At 46.6% G+C, this 13,411-nt stretch overlaps 1 protein-coding gene across 1 annotated transcript in view; it reads left to right on the top strand.

Annotated features, from left to right (window-relative positions):
• Nucleotides 1–947: 947 nt before the first annotated feature.
• TGM3 (transglutaminase 3) overlaps nt 948–13,411 on the top strand; it is a gene marked incomplete at its 5' end in the record, with an annotated part of 32,869 nt that continues 20,405 nt past the window's right edge. The window contains 8 exons of the mRNA XM_082670721.1: nt 948–961; nt 1,079–1,207; nt 3,759–3,961; nt 4,306–4,548; nt 5,156–5,274; nt 6,668–6,796; nt 10,007–10,184; nt 10,288–10,423. Of these exons, the coding sequence (XP_082526847.1) occupies nt 948–961; nt 1,079–1,207; nt 3,759–3,961; nt 4,306–4,548; nt 5,156–5,274; nt 6,668–6,796; nt 10,007–10,184; nt 10,288–10,423 (1,151 nt within the window). The remainder of the gene's footprint in view (nt 962–1,078; nt 1,208–3,758; nt 3,962–4,305; nt 4,549–5,155; nt 5,275–6,667; nt 6,797–10,006; nt 10,185–10,287; nt 10,424–13,411) is intronic.

The raw sequence follows: 13,411 nt of genomic DNA, 5'->3' as shown, positions 1-13,411 counted from the left end.
CAAACCTTTACTCAGGAGCACCTCTATTTCTCACTGATGGCAATGAACAGGGAAGGGGAAGGCCACAAAGAAGTGGGACCACTTTAATCCAGATACGGTACCCAAGGGGGCAATGAGTACACCCTGGATTATGGTCCTTTGTCCCTTCCGTATCTCCCAAGTATTCTGAAGCTCCTGCCAAATCTTCTGCTTCCTTCCCCAGATGATTTCTTAGCATTCCCCTGGGCTCATTATTCTGGAAAGAGCAGACTTTCTGGGCCCTCAAGTGTTGAGGAAAATGTTGTGAGGTGTGAGAGGTAGTGGAATGAGCACCGGGCTTGGGGTCAGGGAACTCTACTCTAAGCTAGCTCTGGCACCAGACAGCTATGTGATTTTTGACCCAGTCATTTAACCTCTCTGGTCCTGTTTCATCTGTTGGAAAACCAGTGGATTGGTCTAGACCAATTTTTAGGTCCTTTCCAGCAGGAAAATTCCAGATTCGATTCCATGATTCTGTGAAGAATGGCTTCTGAGCCACTGAAAGCGCTGTCACAAAGTCCATGCATTTTAATGTCATAAGAGAGGCCCTTGGCCACCATTCAGAGCCTATTGACTCAGGTTACATACACTTCTAACAACACTGGTTTCACAAATTCTCAGACCACGGAGATTAGAAGCAGCAAATTAAAAGGGGACGGGATGAGCTTCAAAAGATAGACACCCTGACAGAAGCCAGGGTCAACAATATTCTCAATTCAACAAACATTGATCTTCAAAAACAATAAAAAATGGTTTAAAAAAAAAAGGTTTGGCACTTAAGAGGGGTAAGCTGGCTCTGTGTTCACCCTGGCAGGCAGGCGGGTGTTCAGTGCCCAGCCACGCCGGTTAGCTGAGCTGCCACGGAATTGTGAACCGCTTTGGGACGCTGGGCAAAGGCGTGTCCTCGTTTGCCACAAAGGTTACACACGATGCCCTTCCGGCAGTAAGGGCTCAGGTGCCCCTCCTCCCCGCACCCGAAGGGGTGCTCTGTGTACTGTTAAGAGCAGTTGACACATAGGAGACTGATGACAAATGTGTCATGCTCTTCCTCACCCTCCAGCTCAGAGAAGCTCTGCATGTCCCACGAGCACCCCATGAAGGAGCAAGACTCCTTCATGCCGGGGCTTATGCTGGGAGAGGCAGAGATGACCATCTCAGTCATCCCAGGACTTCACCTAGTCCGCGCAAAGTGCCCTTCGTCTCCTTTCGGTGTCTCTGCAGCCAAGGCACCCTGGAGCTCAGTCTTCTTCATCATTTTCCCTGCAGACAAGCCACTGCGTTCTGGCATGAAAGGGAGACATCGCTACTATTTTTCTGATAGTTAGAATTGTTTTATTTTTCAGGACTTAAGCAAACCTAGGTACACTGGCTGTGTGTACTTTTGCATGTTGATTCATCTTTTTTTCATATAGCAAACAGTGCATAACCCTCGGCACAGCAAAGAAGGAGGTGGGCCTGTTGGAGGGAAGGCAGAAGCTGGCTATAGATGGGAGTCGCTGCCACCCCTCTTTCCTCACCCCTGTGCTTGACTGAGGGCTGTCTGGGGACATAATTGCTGCTCTCCAAGAGTCCATGGTCAAGAATAATAAGCTTCTCCTGGGGAGAAGGCGCATATCTTTTAGGGTTTGGGAGCGGGGAAGAATCTCCAGGGGGGCTTGTGTGACCTCAGACCACACATTTCTAAGAGCTCTTCTTTTTTCTAAAACGAGACAGTGAGTGAAGCTCTACCGGATCCCATGCACAGAAGGCAGTGAGCACAGTTCGTAAGAGGCAGGGGTTTAAAAGGTGGAGACGTTGCCCTAAAGAGTCCTAGCTTTTAGCAAACCAGCTCTCTGCAAGTCACGTAGAGCTTGATGTTTGCCAGAGGGTGCCTGAGATCTGAGCTGTCGCCATTCAATGTCTGCATTCAGGAGCGTTCATCCTCTTCTGTCCCACCTTCTCTCCGTTTGCCTTGCCCTTCATTCAATAGATATTTTTGATTGCATGAATGTTTTAGTTTCCCTGAGTAAAAAAAAACTTAATTTATTCTTTCAATAACCATTTGTTCAATGAATGAATGAACAAGTGGGCATTTGAATGAATGAATCTTTAGTACTCCAAGTGGAGGTGAGATCACCTCCTGAGCCCTGCTTCAGCAGCAGCCTTTGGCTCATCACCCGAGTCTGCGTCCCACTCAAGAGAGTGTCTCTTACAAGCCTCTGCCCATCTCCGGAGTTGCTTGGATGGGAGCCCCCAGCCCCAGGCCCGCCCTGGAGCCACGCCCTCCCTGCCTCCCCTTTCTCCTCTGTGCAAAGCCTCTGCTCTAGCCGAATGAGACACCTGCTCTCCTGGGCCTTGGGCCTCTCTGCCTGTTGCCTGGAACGCACCTGACAAAATTCTCTCTTCCTTCAAGGCCCAGCATTTTCAATGAATTTTTTCTGATCCCTATAACTGAAAGTGATTCTTACCTACATCTCCTAGACACCTTTTCTGGGGGAGATTGGATTTACCTCATTCCACCATTCATTCTGACATGTTGTCTTATGCACTCCTGAAGCTCTTTGAGGATTCAAACTACTTTTCATACATTTCACACCCCCAACATTGTGCTTTACGTAGTGTTCTATAAATAATATGTATTCTCTATATGTTTATTGAACAAATACCCCATATACACCTTTCCTTATAGACTAAATTTAGAGCTCTAGTCATGATAGTCATTGCATGACATTAGTTTTATGTTTGTTTGCTCATTTATTCCCTCGGTTGTTTGTCTAACTGTCCTAATACAGTCAAGCAATGTGCTAGGCATCAGAAGATAAAGTTCAAGAAGGCACATTCTGATGAACACAGACAGACACGTATAAACAAGAGCTGTGCCTGGTGCTGGGATGGGCTACTCCACTCCCATCATAGCCATGGCCACATCATAAAGACAGAGACCACTTTCATTTGCAGAAGAATGGGTGGTGAACATCTCAAATGTAGCTCAAAGGAATTAAATATCTCAAAAGGTTTAAATTGGCTAAACTCCTCGTATCTCCTGGAATCTTTCTTCTCTGAAACCCTTCTCAGCTTAGCTCCCTCACCTCCACAATCACCTGAGAAGTTTGGGGGTGGATTTTGAGGTGTTAGTCCTCAGGGTCTTATCCAGGGATCTCACGGCCTTAGGCCACTCTTGCCAGTGAGCATTTGAAAGACCTTCCAGGCCAGTGATTGCCCAATGTCCAGCCTCGAAATGCTTGTCAGGGTTACACAATCCTCCTCAGCATCAGATGCTCAGGCCAACACCGAGGTGTTGCACATATAAAGTACAGATGACACAGCTAAATGTTTGCTGGGTGTTGGAGTGATAGAAGACACCTGGTATCTGGGAGGACACAAAGGAAAAAGCAAGGAAGCCAAACCAGGATGGTGGATTCGAGAGAAGTAGCCTCCTCCCAGTTCTACGTGAGCCCCCATCCACAAAGGAAGGAGGATAAAGTGGACAGAATTGGTTACTCAGTTCTCCTGGCCAGTTGGGTGAAGCTACTTCTTTGAGAGCTGAGTGACAGTTGGCCAGGGGGAGGGGGAAGTGGGACTAGTGTGTGCAGAGCTTCAGCAGCCTGAAAAGGCAGATGGGAATAGGTTGTAAAGTGCTTGCTATGCTTGCATTTTCATGTGATTCTTCCTAGAATATTCTTCCCCAGCGAGCCTGTCCAAAAGCAGTCTCTTTGGTAACTTACACTTTTTCCCCCACACCACCATCCCTTGCCTCTGAGGATCTCAAGTCTTCTTTTCTGTCTCACGGCTTTAGGACTCCAGAGTGTCGACTGGCAGATAAGCCTCAATGAGCAGGCACATCACACAGACAAGTTCTCCAGCCAGGAGCTTGTCGTGCGGAGAGGCCAACTCTTCTACATGTCATTGACCGTATACCGATGTCTCGGCTGTAACAGAAGTGCGACATTCACAGCTTCCACAGGTACCTGCTCCCTGCTCTCCCAGCCAACACACATCTGAGTAGACCTCGGGGCTGTGCATCCGAGGGATGGTGGTGGTGGTGGCCCCGGGCTTTAGCCCAGCTCTACCATTGACTTGGTGTGACCTTGAGCAAGTTTCGGCCTGTCTCTGAGTCTGAGGGTCACGGTCTTCACATCAAGAGGGATTTGGCCCACGTGGTCTCTCCAGCTGCTTCCAGCGCCATAACACAATGCTTCATTGTATGATGTCTCCCAAAGGGCCCCGGCAGTTATATTGGAATCTGGTTTCTCCCCACAGTCTGGCCAACACTACTTGGTTTCCATTGTCCTATGCCTTCTTTTACAGGGCCTTACCCCTCAGAGTCGGCCAAGACAAAGGCTGTGTTTCCACTCTCCAACAGGATAAGTGGCACTGGCTGGGGTGCACAACTTCTGAACAACAAGAACAATGTTCTGAGCATCTCCATCCTCAGTCCTGCCGATGCACCCATAGGAAGATACACGCTGAGCATTGAGATCTCCTATGAGGGCAATGACTCCACTATGGAAGTTGGAACATTCATACTGCTCTTTAACCCCTGGTTGCAAGGTAGGCACCTAGCCACCCACACTCCCAGCCATCAGCCAAGCGATGCCCATGGAAAGAAGACGGGGGGAATGATTTTCATGGACTCAGGTTTGATTAGGGAAAGTTTCTGGAATATGGAAACCGCACAGAAGCTAGAAGTCAGAAGCCAGGGGTTTGAGTCCAGCTCTGCCACTTAACCAGCTTTGTGTGTCTGACAGTCACTCTACCCTTCCAAGCATCAAATTCCTCACCATTAAATGGACATCCTGCTATTTCTGGAGCTATTGCAGGGATCTCATGGGCTTTTGAAAACTGTATAGTACGGTGTAATGACCACAGCACAATTCTGCAGTGCGGAGATAGCTTGTGCCTGAAGAAGCAAGTGTTTCATTCCCAAGGGTCTCATTTTCAGATTCTCAGGTCATCCCAGCTTCTTTTTCAAGCTCATAGTTCCCATAATATGAGGTGGAAGCATTATAGCCCAAGGCTTCACTCCTCAGTGGAGGTTGGGTGAAGGGTTGCAGGTGGGGCTTGCTCCAGCCCCCAGGAGGATACTCAGGACTGAGAGGACGACTGGTCTCTATAGTCCTCTCTATAACCCCTAATATCTGCTTTTTGTGTCAAACAGCCGATAGTGTCTTTATGAGTAACCATGATGAGAGAGAGGAGTATGTTCAGGAAGATGCTGGCGTCATCTTCGTGGGAAGAACAAGTTACATTAGCGTGATTGGCTGGAACTATGGACAGGTAAAAAGATCATAAAGCCTGGTGGTAATGTCCCTATTATACCCAAGAAGCTCAGCCGCTGGCCCCACAGATAGGTGGAAGTTCCCAAATCTGTCCATTCGCCTGCCTTCTCTTCATTCATCCATTCAGAAGGCATTTACTGATGACCTACTATGTGCCAGGCCCCAAGCTGCACACTATGGATACAGGAGATGGATAAGACAGATTTCCTGTCTTTGAGGAGGTCACAATCTAGTGGGCAAAACAGACACATAACTAAATTGATGCAATGAAGTGTTATTGGTACCATGATGCACAAATGAGGATAAGGCCCAGTAGAGACACTTGGGACAATAATGTAGTTTCTGTTATTCATTCTAGGTAAGAATGTGAGGAAGCTTCCTTGGCGTGTGCATTCGACCTTTCAAAGGTCCTTCATTAGTATGACATCTGAGTCCACAGAGTTCCCAGGTTTGCTCAGCCTGAAAAACATCCAGGGATTCCCTCCACCTTTTCTTTTCTCCAGTAGACAAATGAAGACATTACAAGGAAGTGCCTTGGGTGGGGTACCTTGCATGTCCAGCAGGGGGTGGACAGGTGCATTCTCTGCCATGTCCAGACCCCATTCTGTAGTCAACCAGAGCACATCTGCCGTATATTTTATATGTTGAGTTTTATATGTTGGGTTCTGTGTTAAATTTCATTCAAAAAGAAAGTGGGATGGGGTGGGTAAGGGCATAAGGTGCACCCGGGGATGGAAGGGAAGATATTTTTGAAGGGCGAGATCTGGGTAAGCCTCTCTTAGAAAAGGACTTTTGATCAGAAACCTGAAGGAGGCAAAGGAGCCAGATAGATCTCTTGGGGAAGAGCACTGGAGGTCGAAGGAACTGCACATGCAAAGACCCTAAGGCAAGAAAGAGCTTGGCCTTCTCCATTTGAGAAGCAATGACAAAAATAAGTCTTATTTTGTGAAAATGGCTTCAAATTCCAATTTAATGAGACATTTTATCTTTTTAATCAGTTCCCCCAAAGTCTGAGTAATATGCTCAAGATCAATGTCAGATCTAGATGGAAACTTTGAGATGAGCTCAGTCTGATCCCCTGTTATAAAGATGGACAAATTGAGGCCCAGACAGGCCAAGTGATTGCTCTCAAGTTCATAACAGTGAGGGAGTGCCATTAACTTTAGGGGCCTCAGTTCAAGGCCTTGTGTATAGCCAGAGCTCTGGATGAGTTTGCAGGGTTAAAGCCCAAGTTGGGTGGTTGTTCCTCAGATTCTCTCAGCTCTGGAGGCTGTGGAGTAGAAGGATCTGGGCAGAGCCCATGGTTCTTACCAGGGTAGCCCCCGTGCCTTCAATAAGCTGATACTATTTGTCATTTCTTTCATCGTAACATATGGTCCCATTTTGAACAGTTTGAAGAAGGCATTCTGAACATTTGCCTCTCTCTGCTGGATAATAGTCTGAATTTTCGCCGTGACCCTGCTACTGATGTGGCCCGCAGAGACGATCCCCAGTATATTGGCCGGGTGCTGAGTGCAATGGTGAGTGATGAGAAAACCATAATAACTAGTTATTCCTGTATATCAAACCCAGCTATGGGTCAGGCACAACCACTTATAGCGTTGGTTGACATCTCACAAAATGTAGTTGTGGCTGTTACCATCCCATTTCGCACGCATGGAGCCTCTACATTAAAGAACATTCCTGAGACACACAGCGAGTGGGTGGCAAAGGCAGAACTGGACCCAGGCTGCCTGGCTCCAAAGCCCTTTCCACTGTATTGCGAGGCCTTCCTCCAGTGACGAAGGATTTGGTCTTTAGGTGTCTGCCAGGACCAGAAGGAGGCAACGCTGAGAATTTGCTCCATCCCTGGGGCTCCTGGGAAAGGGGGTAAGCTCCTGAGTGAGCCTGAAGCGTTAACCTCCTTTGCTCTGACTCATCCCATCCTCAGCACAGAGGGCTCCAGTGCCAGTGGGGAGGGCAGAGGCCAACACAGTCATTGTCTAGATGCGGAAACTAATGCCAGGGGGCTGAAGTGACTCACTCACAGCCTCAGCCTGTGAGTCTGGCCAGAACAAGGCCTCCAGCTGCCCGCCCAGGGCCTCCTTCACTTGTCCAGTCCCTCCACGTGAGAAACCTGTCCCCACTTCCCCAGACACATGTGCACGTGCACTCAGAGGCACACATAAGCTGGATGCTGGAGGAATGCACTGCTCTGTAGTCAGTGTGCAGAGAGCACCTCCATCAGAAATTATCCAAACAAGGGATAGCCCGCTCAAAAGTTACAAAGTAAAAAGCTAAAAGTCAGAGAGTTCTTGAACTTTAACCCTCTGAAACTAAATGATTACTCAGGAGTGTCTTTACCTTTTTTTTTTTTTTTTTTTTTTTTGATTAATGGACTAGGCATTTCAAGTCTCTTTTGAGTTGGGAGAATATCCAAGCTAACAAGCTAGTTACATGGTTAGAAATTTGAATGACCTTCTGACTGCATGATAGATATCGGGGGTCATCAGACAGCACTTCTTAACCCAAACTTCACAGGACAGCTGTGGGGAGGCCCAGGCAATGTGGAGGTGCTGAGGAAATGGTGGGGACCAAGGCAGCTGGGAAGAGTGCAGAGAGGGAGTGGGGCCTGGGCCCAACCTGGAAAACCAAGTGGCCCAGGAGGGGGTGGATTAAAGCCAACGCCAAGGTCGAGGGAAGCTGGATTCAGGCACTTTAGGAAGTTGAGCCTCCTCAGCTCAGGAGAGGGGAGGGGAGGCAGCTGGCTCCAGTAGCTGCTGACTCACCCCTGCCCTCCAGACAAACCACTTGATCTCAGAGCTGGGTGCCTCAGCGGAACCTCCCCACTCTCTCTCCAGCCCTCCTGGTTGGGCTGGGCCACGAGCGAATGGCCTGTGTGGGGCTTTGAAACCTCAGCTTTCAGTCAGAGATGACCCTGCTGATTACCACTTTGGAGGCTGATGCACCTGTGACTCAGGAGATGGGGATGGGCCATGCAATCTTCCATCTTGAAGGAGCCCCATCTGGCCCCATCCTGCTATTCCAGCCCAGACCATCCTGGAGGGGCTGTGGAGCTCACCCACCACACGGAGGGACCGCGGAAGGCTGGGTCAGCCTGTCCTGGGCAAGGATCCTTCCATTTCCAGACTGTTCGTCCTCATAGGCCTTGCCCTTGTGGCCCCCACTGAGAGAGGGAGCCGTTCTCACTGTAAGGTTGGGATAAATGCTAGTCAAAGTTTCATAAACTCTGAAAACGTGGCTGCTGGAAGACAGCTGAGGAAGTACTTGTTTCTAAAGTTCCCTGTGTTGGAAGGTGAAGAATGAAGGCCCAGAGAGGGGAATCGACTCCCGCGCAAGCAGTCACCCAGCTGACAAGCAGCCAGGCTGAGCTTGCAACTCGGGTTTCTTCTTCTTCTTTTTTTTTAATTTTTTATTGGAGTAGGGTTGCTTTACAATGTTATGTTAGTTTCTGCTGTAAGCAAAGTGAATCAGTTAGACGTATACATCTATCCTCTCTTTTTTAGATTTCCTTCCCATTTAGGTCACCACAGAGCATTGAGTAGATCTCCCTGTGCTATACAGTAGGTTCTCATTAGTTATCTATTATTTTACTTTATTTAAAAACTTTTTTTAAATTGGGGTATAGTTGTTTTACAGTGTTGTGTTAGTTTCTACTGTACAGCAAAGTGGAGTTCCCTGTGCGATACAGCGGGTTCTTATTAGTTATCTGTTTTATACCTAGTAGTGTGTGTATGTCAATCCCAATCTCCCAATTCATCCCACCACCCCCTTTCCCCCCTTGGTAACCATATATTCGTTCTGTACATCTGTGTGTCTAGTTCTGCTTTGCAAATACGTTCATCTGTACCATTTTTCTAGATTGCACATATAAGCGATAATATACGATATTTGTTTTTCTCTCAGGTTTCTCCTTTTTTCATTCTCTTTTAACTTTTTGTCATGGAACAGTTCAGACTTTCACTAAAGTAGAGGAAAAAGTAAAATGAACTCTTACGTACCCATCACCGGCTTCAGCCATTACCCACTCAAGGCCATTCTTGTTTCATCTCTGTCCCTTCCTCCACAGATTGTTTGATAAATCCCAGACATTATATCATTTCATCCCTAAATATTTCAATATGAGTCTATAAAAGACTAAGACTAAGAAACTCAGATCTTTTGATCGCTAGTCCAGTGCTCTTTTCATACTGCATCGTGGTTGTGTTACTTATACAAGAATCATGCCTTAAGTTGAGGGAATGAATAAATGAATGAATGAATGAAAAGCAAGAGTCCATCTTTATTCTTTCCAAGAAGAAGTTAGTTGCTGAAGTTCTAAGGGGATCTGTTTAGAAGACCAAGACACCAAAAGAGAGCTTCAAACCGTGGACTCTCGAGTCAGGCAGCAGCAGCTGCCCATGAGTTCTGGCCAGAAATTGCCTGCAGGCTGATTTTTTGCCCGTCCCTCACCACTGACAAGCCCCGGAGCCTCAGTTTTCCCTGTGAGCTGGGGATGATATGTGAATTAGGGGCAAACATGGCCTGTTAAGGAAAGCACTGTTAAATTCATATACCGCTTGATACCCCTAGGGGGATCATTGTCACAATTATCATCCAAATCACCCAGAAAGACAGAAAATCCTCTTGAAGGAGGCTCCCTGGCTTCCTTCCGTGTCTCCTTATCTTGTCCCCTGAACTCTGCACGTCACTCTCTGTGCTGATTTCTTTGGGGTTTTTTTCCTGCCCAGATCAATGCCAATGATGACTATGGTGTGGTTTCTGGGAACTGGAGTGGTAACTACGTAGGTGGCCAGGACCCTAGGAACTGGAATGGCAGCGTGGAGATCCTCAAGCGGTGGCAAAGTTCTGGCTTCAGGCCAGTCCGATACGGCCAGTGCTGGGTCTTCGCTGGGACCCTCAACACAGGTACTCTGGGTGTGATGTGCCTTTCCTGGGTGGGCAGCAGTGGGGTACCCCAAGATACCACCTCCACTGCACCCCAAGTCCTCAGACTGCCCTTGACTTGCAGCGCTGCGGTGTTTGGGGATTCCCTCCCGAGTTATCACCAACTTCAACTCAGCTCATGACACAGACAAAAACCTCAGCGTGGATGTGTACTATGACCCCAGAGGACGGCCCATGGACAAAGGCAGTGACAGCGTATGGTGAGTGTCTGACCCTTTCTGAGCACCACATCTGAGCAGCTTCTCCCCAGCTCTCCCCAGCTCCTGGGACCCAGCTCCAAACAGGAGTTAGGAGGCAAGTACCATGTCAACATATGGTTTAGAGTGGAAATGCTATCCCTTCTTGACCTTTTGGCTAAGATCAAGTGTAAAATGAAAATGCTGAATCTAGCAAGAATCTAGCAAGACCCGAAACAGCTCTTCTCAGAGTTCTGCAAAATCTGATGGTCTACTTTATCTCGCCGCCAGATGAAGGCTGTTATACCAGTGCAAGATATGATTCCTGGGCTCTTCCCTGAATTTGTAGCGCCCACTGGACTCCATGCTACTTTAGAAGATAAACACTGAAACTATTGATTTTCTAGTAATAAATATAGACTTATGTCACTTCAGGCAACCCATATGACTTCTGGGTTTTCTTAGAGAAAAGCGACACATTTTCTCTTATGCATATATACTTGCTGTGTATCATGGTTGATAGAATAACATGTTAGCTTATTCTGGATTCCAGCTGAACAAAAAGGAGCTTTCTATGTAACTGGGCATATGTATTTCTAACCATAAATATGCTATGTGCACACGAATCTATCCACACACATGTGTATGTAATATATAATAAATGTCAACTGGAAGTAAGTTATCTAAAACTTATAGACATATATTCATAACTTTGTATAGCTGCATATATACATAAAATAGATATTGTTACAGCTATTTAAGATTAAACCATATGCCAAGTTATTACCAGATGGCAACTGAAAATAATTATGTCTATATCTGTATATACACATAGATATCTAGGTGTCTATGTATATAAAGTACTACATGCATATGTCAATAATCCATTGTTTGAATCCATTTCAAAGGCTATACACACACATAATCCCTCACATGCATATACTTGTCTAGATAACCTGATAACAGATGCCATCTTATTTCCAGATGTTCAACTTTGAAATGGTCTATAAAAAAATTCTTTATTACTTATTATTCCCAGAATAAGTAGATCCAACTTTACTGAAATGTACTCAGGGTAACTAATAAAGTCAAAGCAATAGTAAAATGAACAGAAAAAGCTTTTAAAACAAATAAACAACACCCCACACCAATAATGGCACTGGGTAGTGTAAGCAGCCCCTCCCCTCTGAAGGGAGGGAGGAGTATGAATTCACTCAAGGTCACATGGATTCTAGGGTTTAATGGGGCAGAGAAAGCTTATTTCAGAGGTTCTTTCTTAACCTGCCCGTACACAACGTTTCTCTCTAGTGGCACGGCTACTTACAGAGAGGTTTTTTTCCCAGCTTCTCATAAATGAAGGTCTTTTCTTCTGCCTGTTTTTTTCTTTTGTTACTGTGTCCAAAATCCCATTGTAACCTGTTCTGATCCTTGGGGCAATGACAGTCCTGACTTTGGCTTCCTTCACAAAAGGAGATGCTTGGTTCAACAAATGACTGATTTGGGGAAGGGGAGGTCCCCTTTGGCGTAACCCTTCTGTGATCATCCTGCACACTAGCAACTGCAGAGAGACCAGAATGCTTAAGGCTCAGTCCCTCCACTGAGAGCATATCTGGTGCTGCTAGGAGATAAGGAGTGGGGAGGCCATTAGTAGAAGCTATTTAGCAATGTGGGATGGTGTGGGGTATGCCAGGTGCGTGATTCAGACTGTAAGCACTGTGGGAACTCAGGGAGGGAGCCATCAAGGAAAACTTCCTGGGAACAGGAAGGTGGGGCCTTTAAGCTGAATTTGTAATTAGTCCTGAGATCTCTTGGTTCCTGGTTCATGCTACCACTCCACATTAGCTTCATAATTCATTCCAAATATAATCACCTTGGGGCAAGTCTGGGCCTGTGGAGACATTCCAGGGTGTCTCCACTGTCATTTCTCTTGGCCTCATTGCAGGGTATTGGGCCCTAAAGCTGTGATTTTTCCTGGGAGTCTCATCCCCCCTCATCAGAACCGTCCTCAGAAAGCAGTGAGAGCTGTGAGTCCCTCCCCACCCTCCTCCCTACCAGCTGTGGGTGGGGAACCTGCACTGGGTGGTGTGCACACAGGGAATCCTGAGCCCTAGTTCCAGCCCCACTACCATCTGGCTCTAGAACTTGTGAAAGCCACTTCATGTTTCTGGTCCCCAGTTTCCCCAGCAGTGAAATATAAAGGTTGGCCTGAAACTAGATGTTCACTTAAGTCTTTTTAATTATTTTATTCTCTGCAGCTTCAGTTTGCCCCACTTTTTATGTAAGAGCTACCCCTCCCAAGGGAGCTATTGCATCCCTTCAACATGGTTCCCACCAGGGGGTAGTGGGGGAGCTATCCCACGAGTCATTTTCTGCATAGAGTGGGATTCCTAACCTATTATTAAAAGGACAGTTTGGGTTTGAACAGAAATCCTTCCAACTGAATCTTTGTATGTTGTAAATGTTAAAAGTTTTTAGAACCTTGTCCAGATTTGCTTAAAGTAATAGAATGTAAGGATCAAGTGAGGTTAAGCATATGAAAATGCTTAATAATAATACCAGCAGCAACTAATAATTTGCTGAGCGATTGTTGTGTTCCAGGTAATGTTCTGAGTGCTTGCATGTACTCTTCAGAAACAATGAAGTAGGCACTATTATGAACACCCCATTTTACAGTTGAGGAACCTGAGACACAGAGTCATTCACCCAAGGGCAGGTAACTAGAAAATGGTGGAGCTGGGATTTGAACCCAGGCGGCTTTGTAAACTATGAAGCACCAGAGAGATGCCAAAGAATGTTATCACTACTCCTGACTGATGTTTGAGAATTCAGACCGCTTACTTTGAGATTTTCCAGAAAAGGAGTGGCTGGACACCAACCAGGTGGAAAAGCTGGGTTCTTAGGTTCACACTTAGGCAGCAAACGCAACTTTTCTATGATACTAGATGCTGTCTCAGCAACTCGGTGGGGAGAAACAATTTGCCCAAAGTCAAACTGAAATAGCATCCAAGTTGG

Source organism: Grampus griseus (assembly GCF_964374135.1).
Source record: "Grampus griseus genome assembly, chromosome: 14".
Taxonomy (NCBI): domain Eukaryota; kingdom Metazoa; phylum Chordata; class Mammalia; order Artiodactyla; family Delphinidae; genus Grampus; species Grampus griseus.
This window is presented reverse-complemented; position numbering and strand designations above follow the sequence as displayed.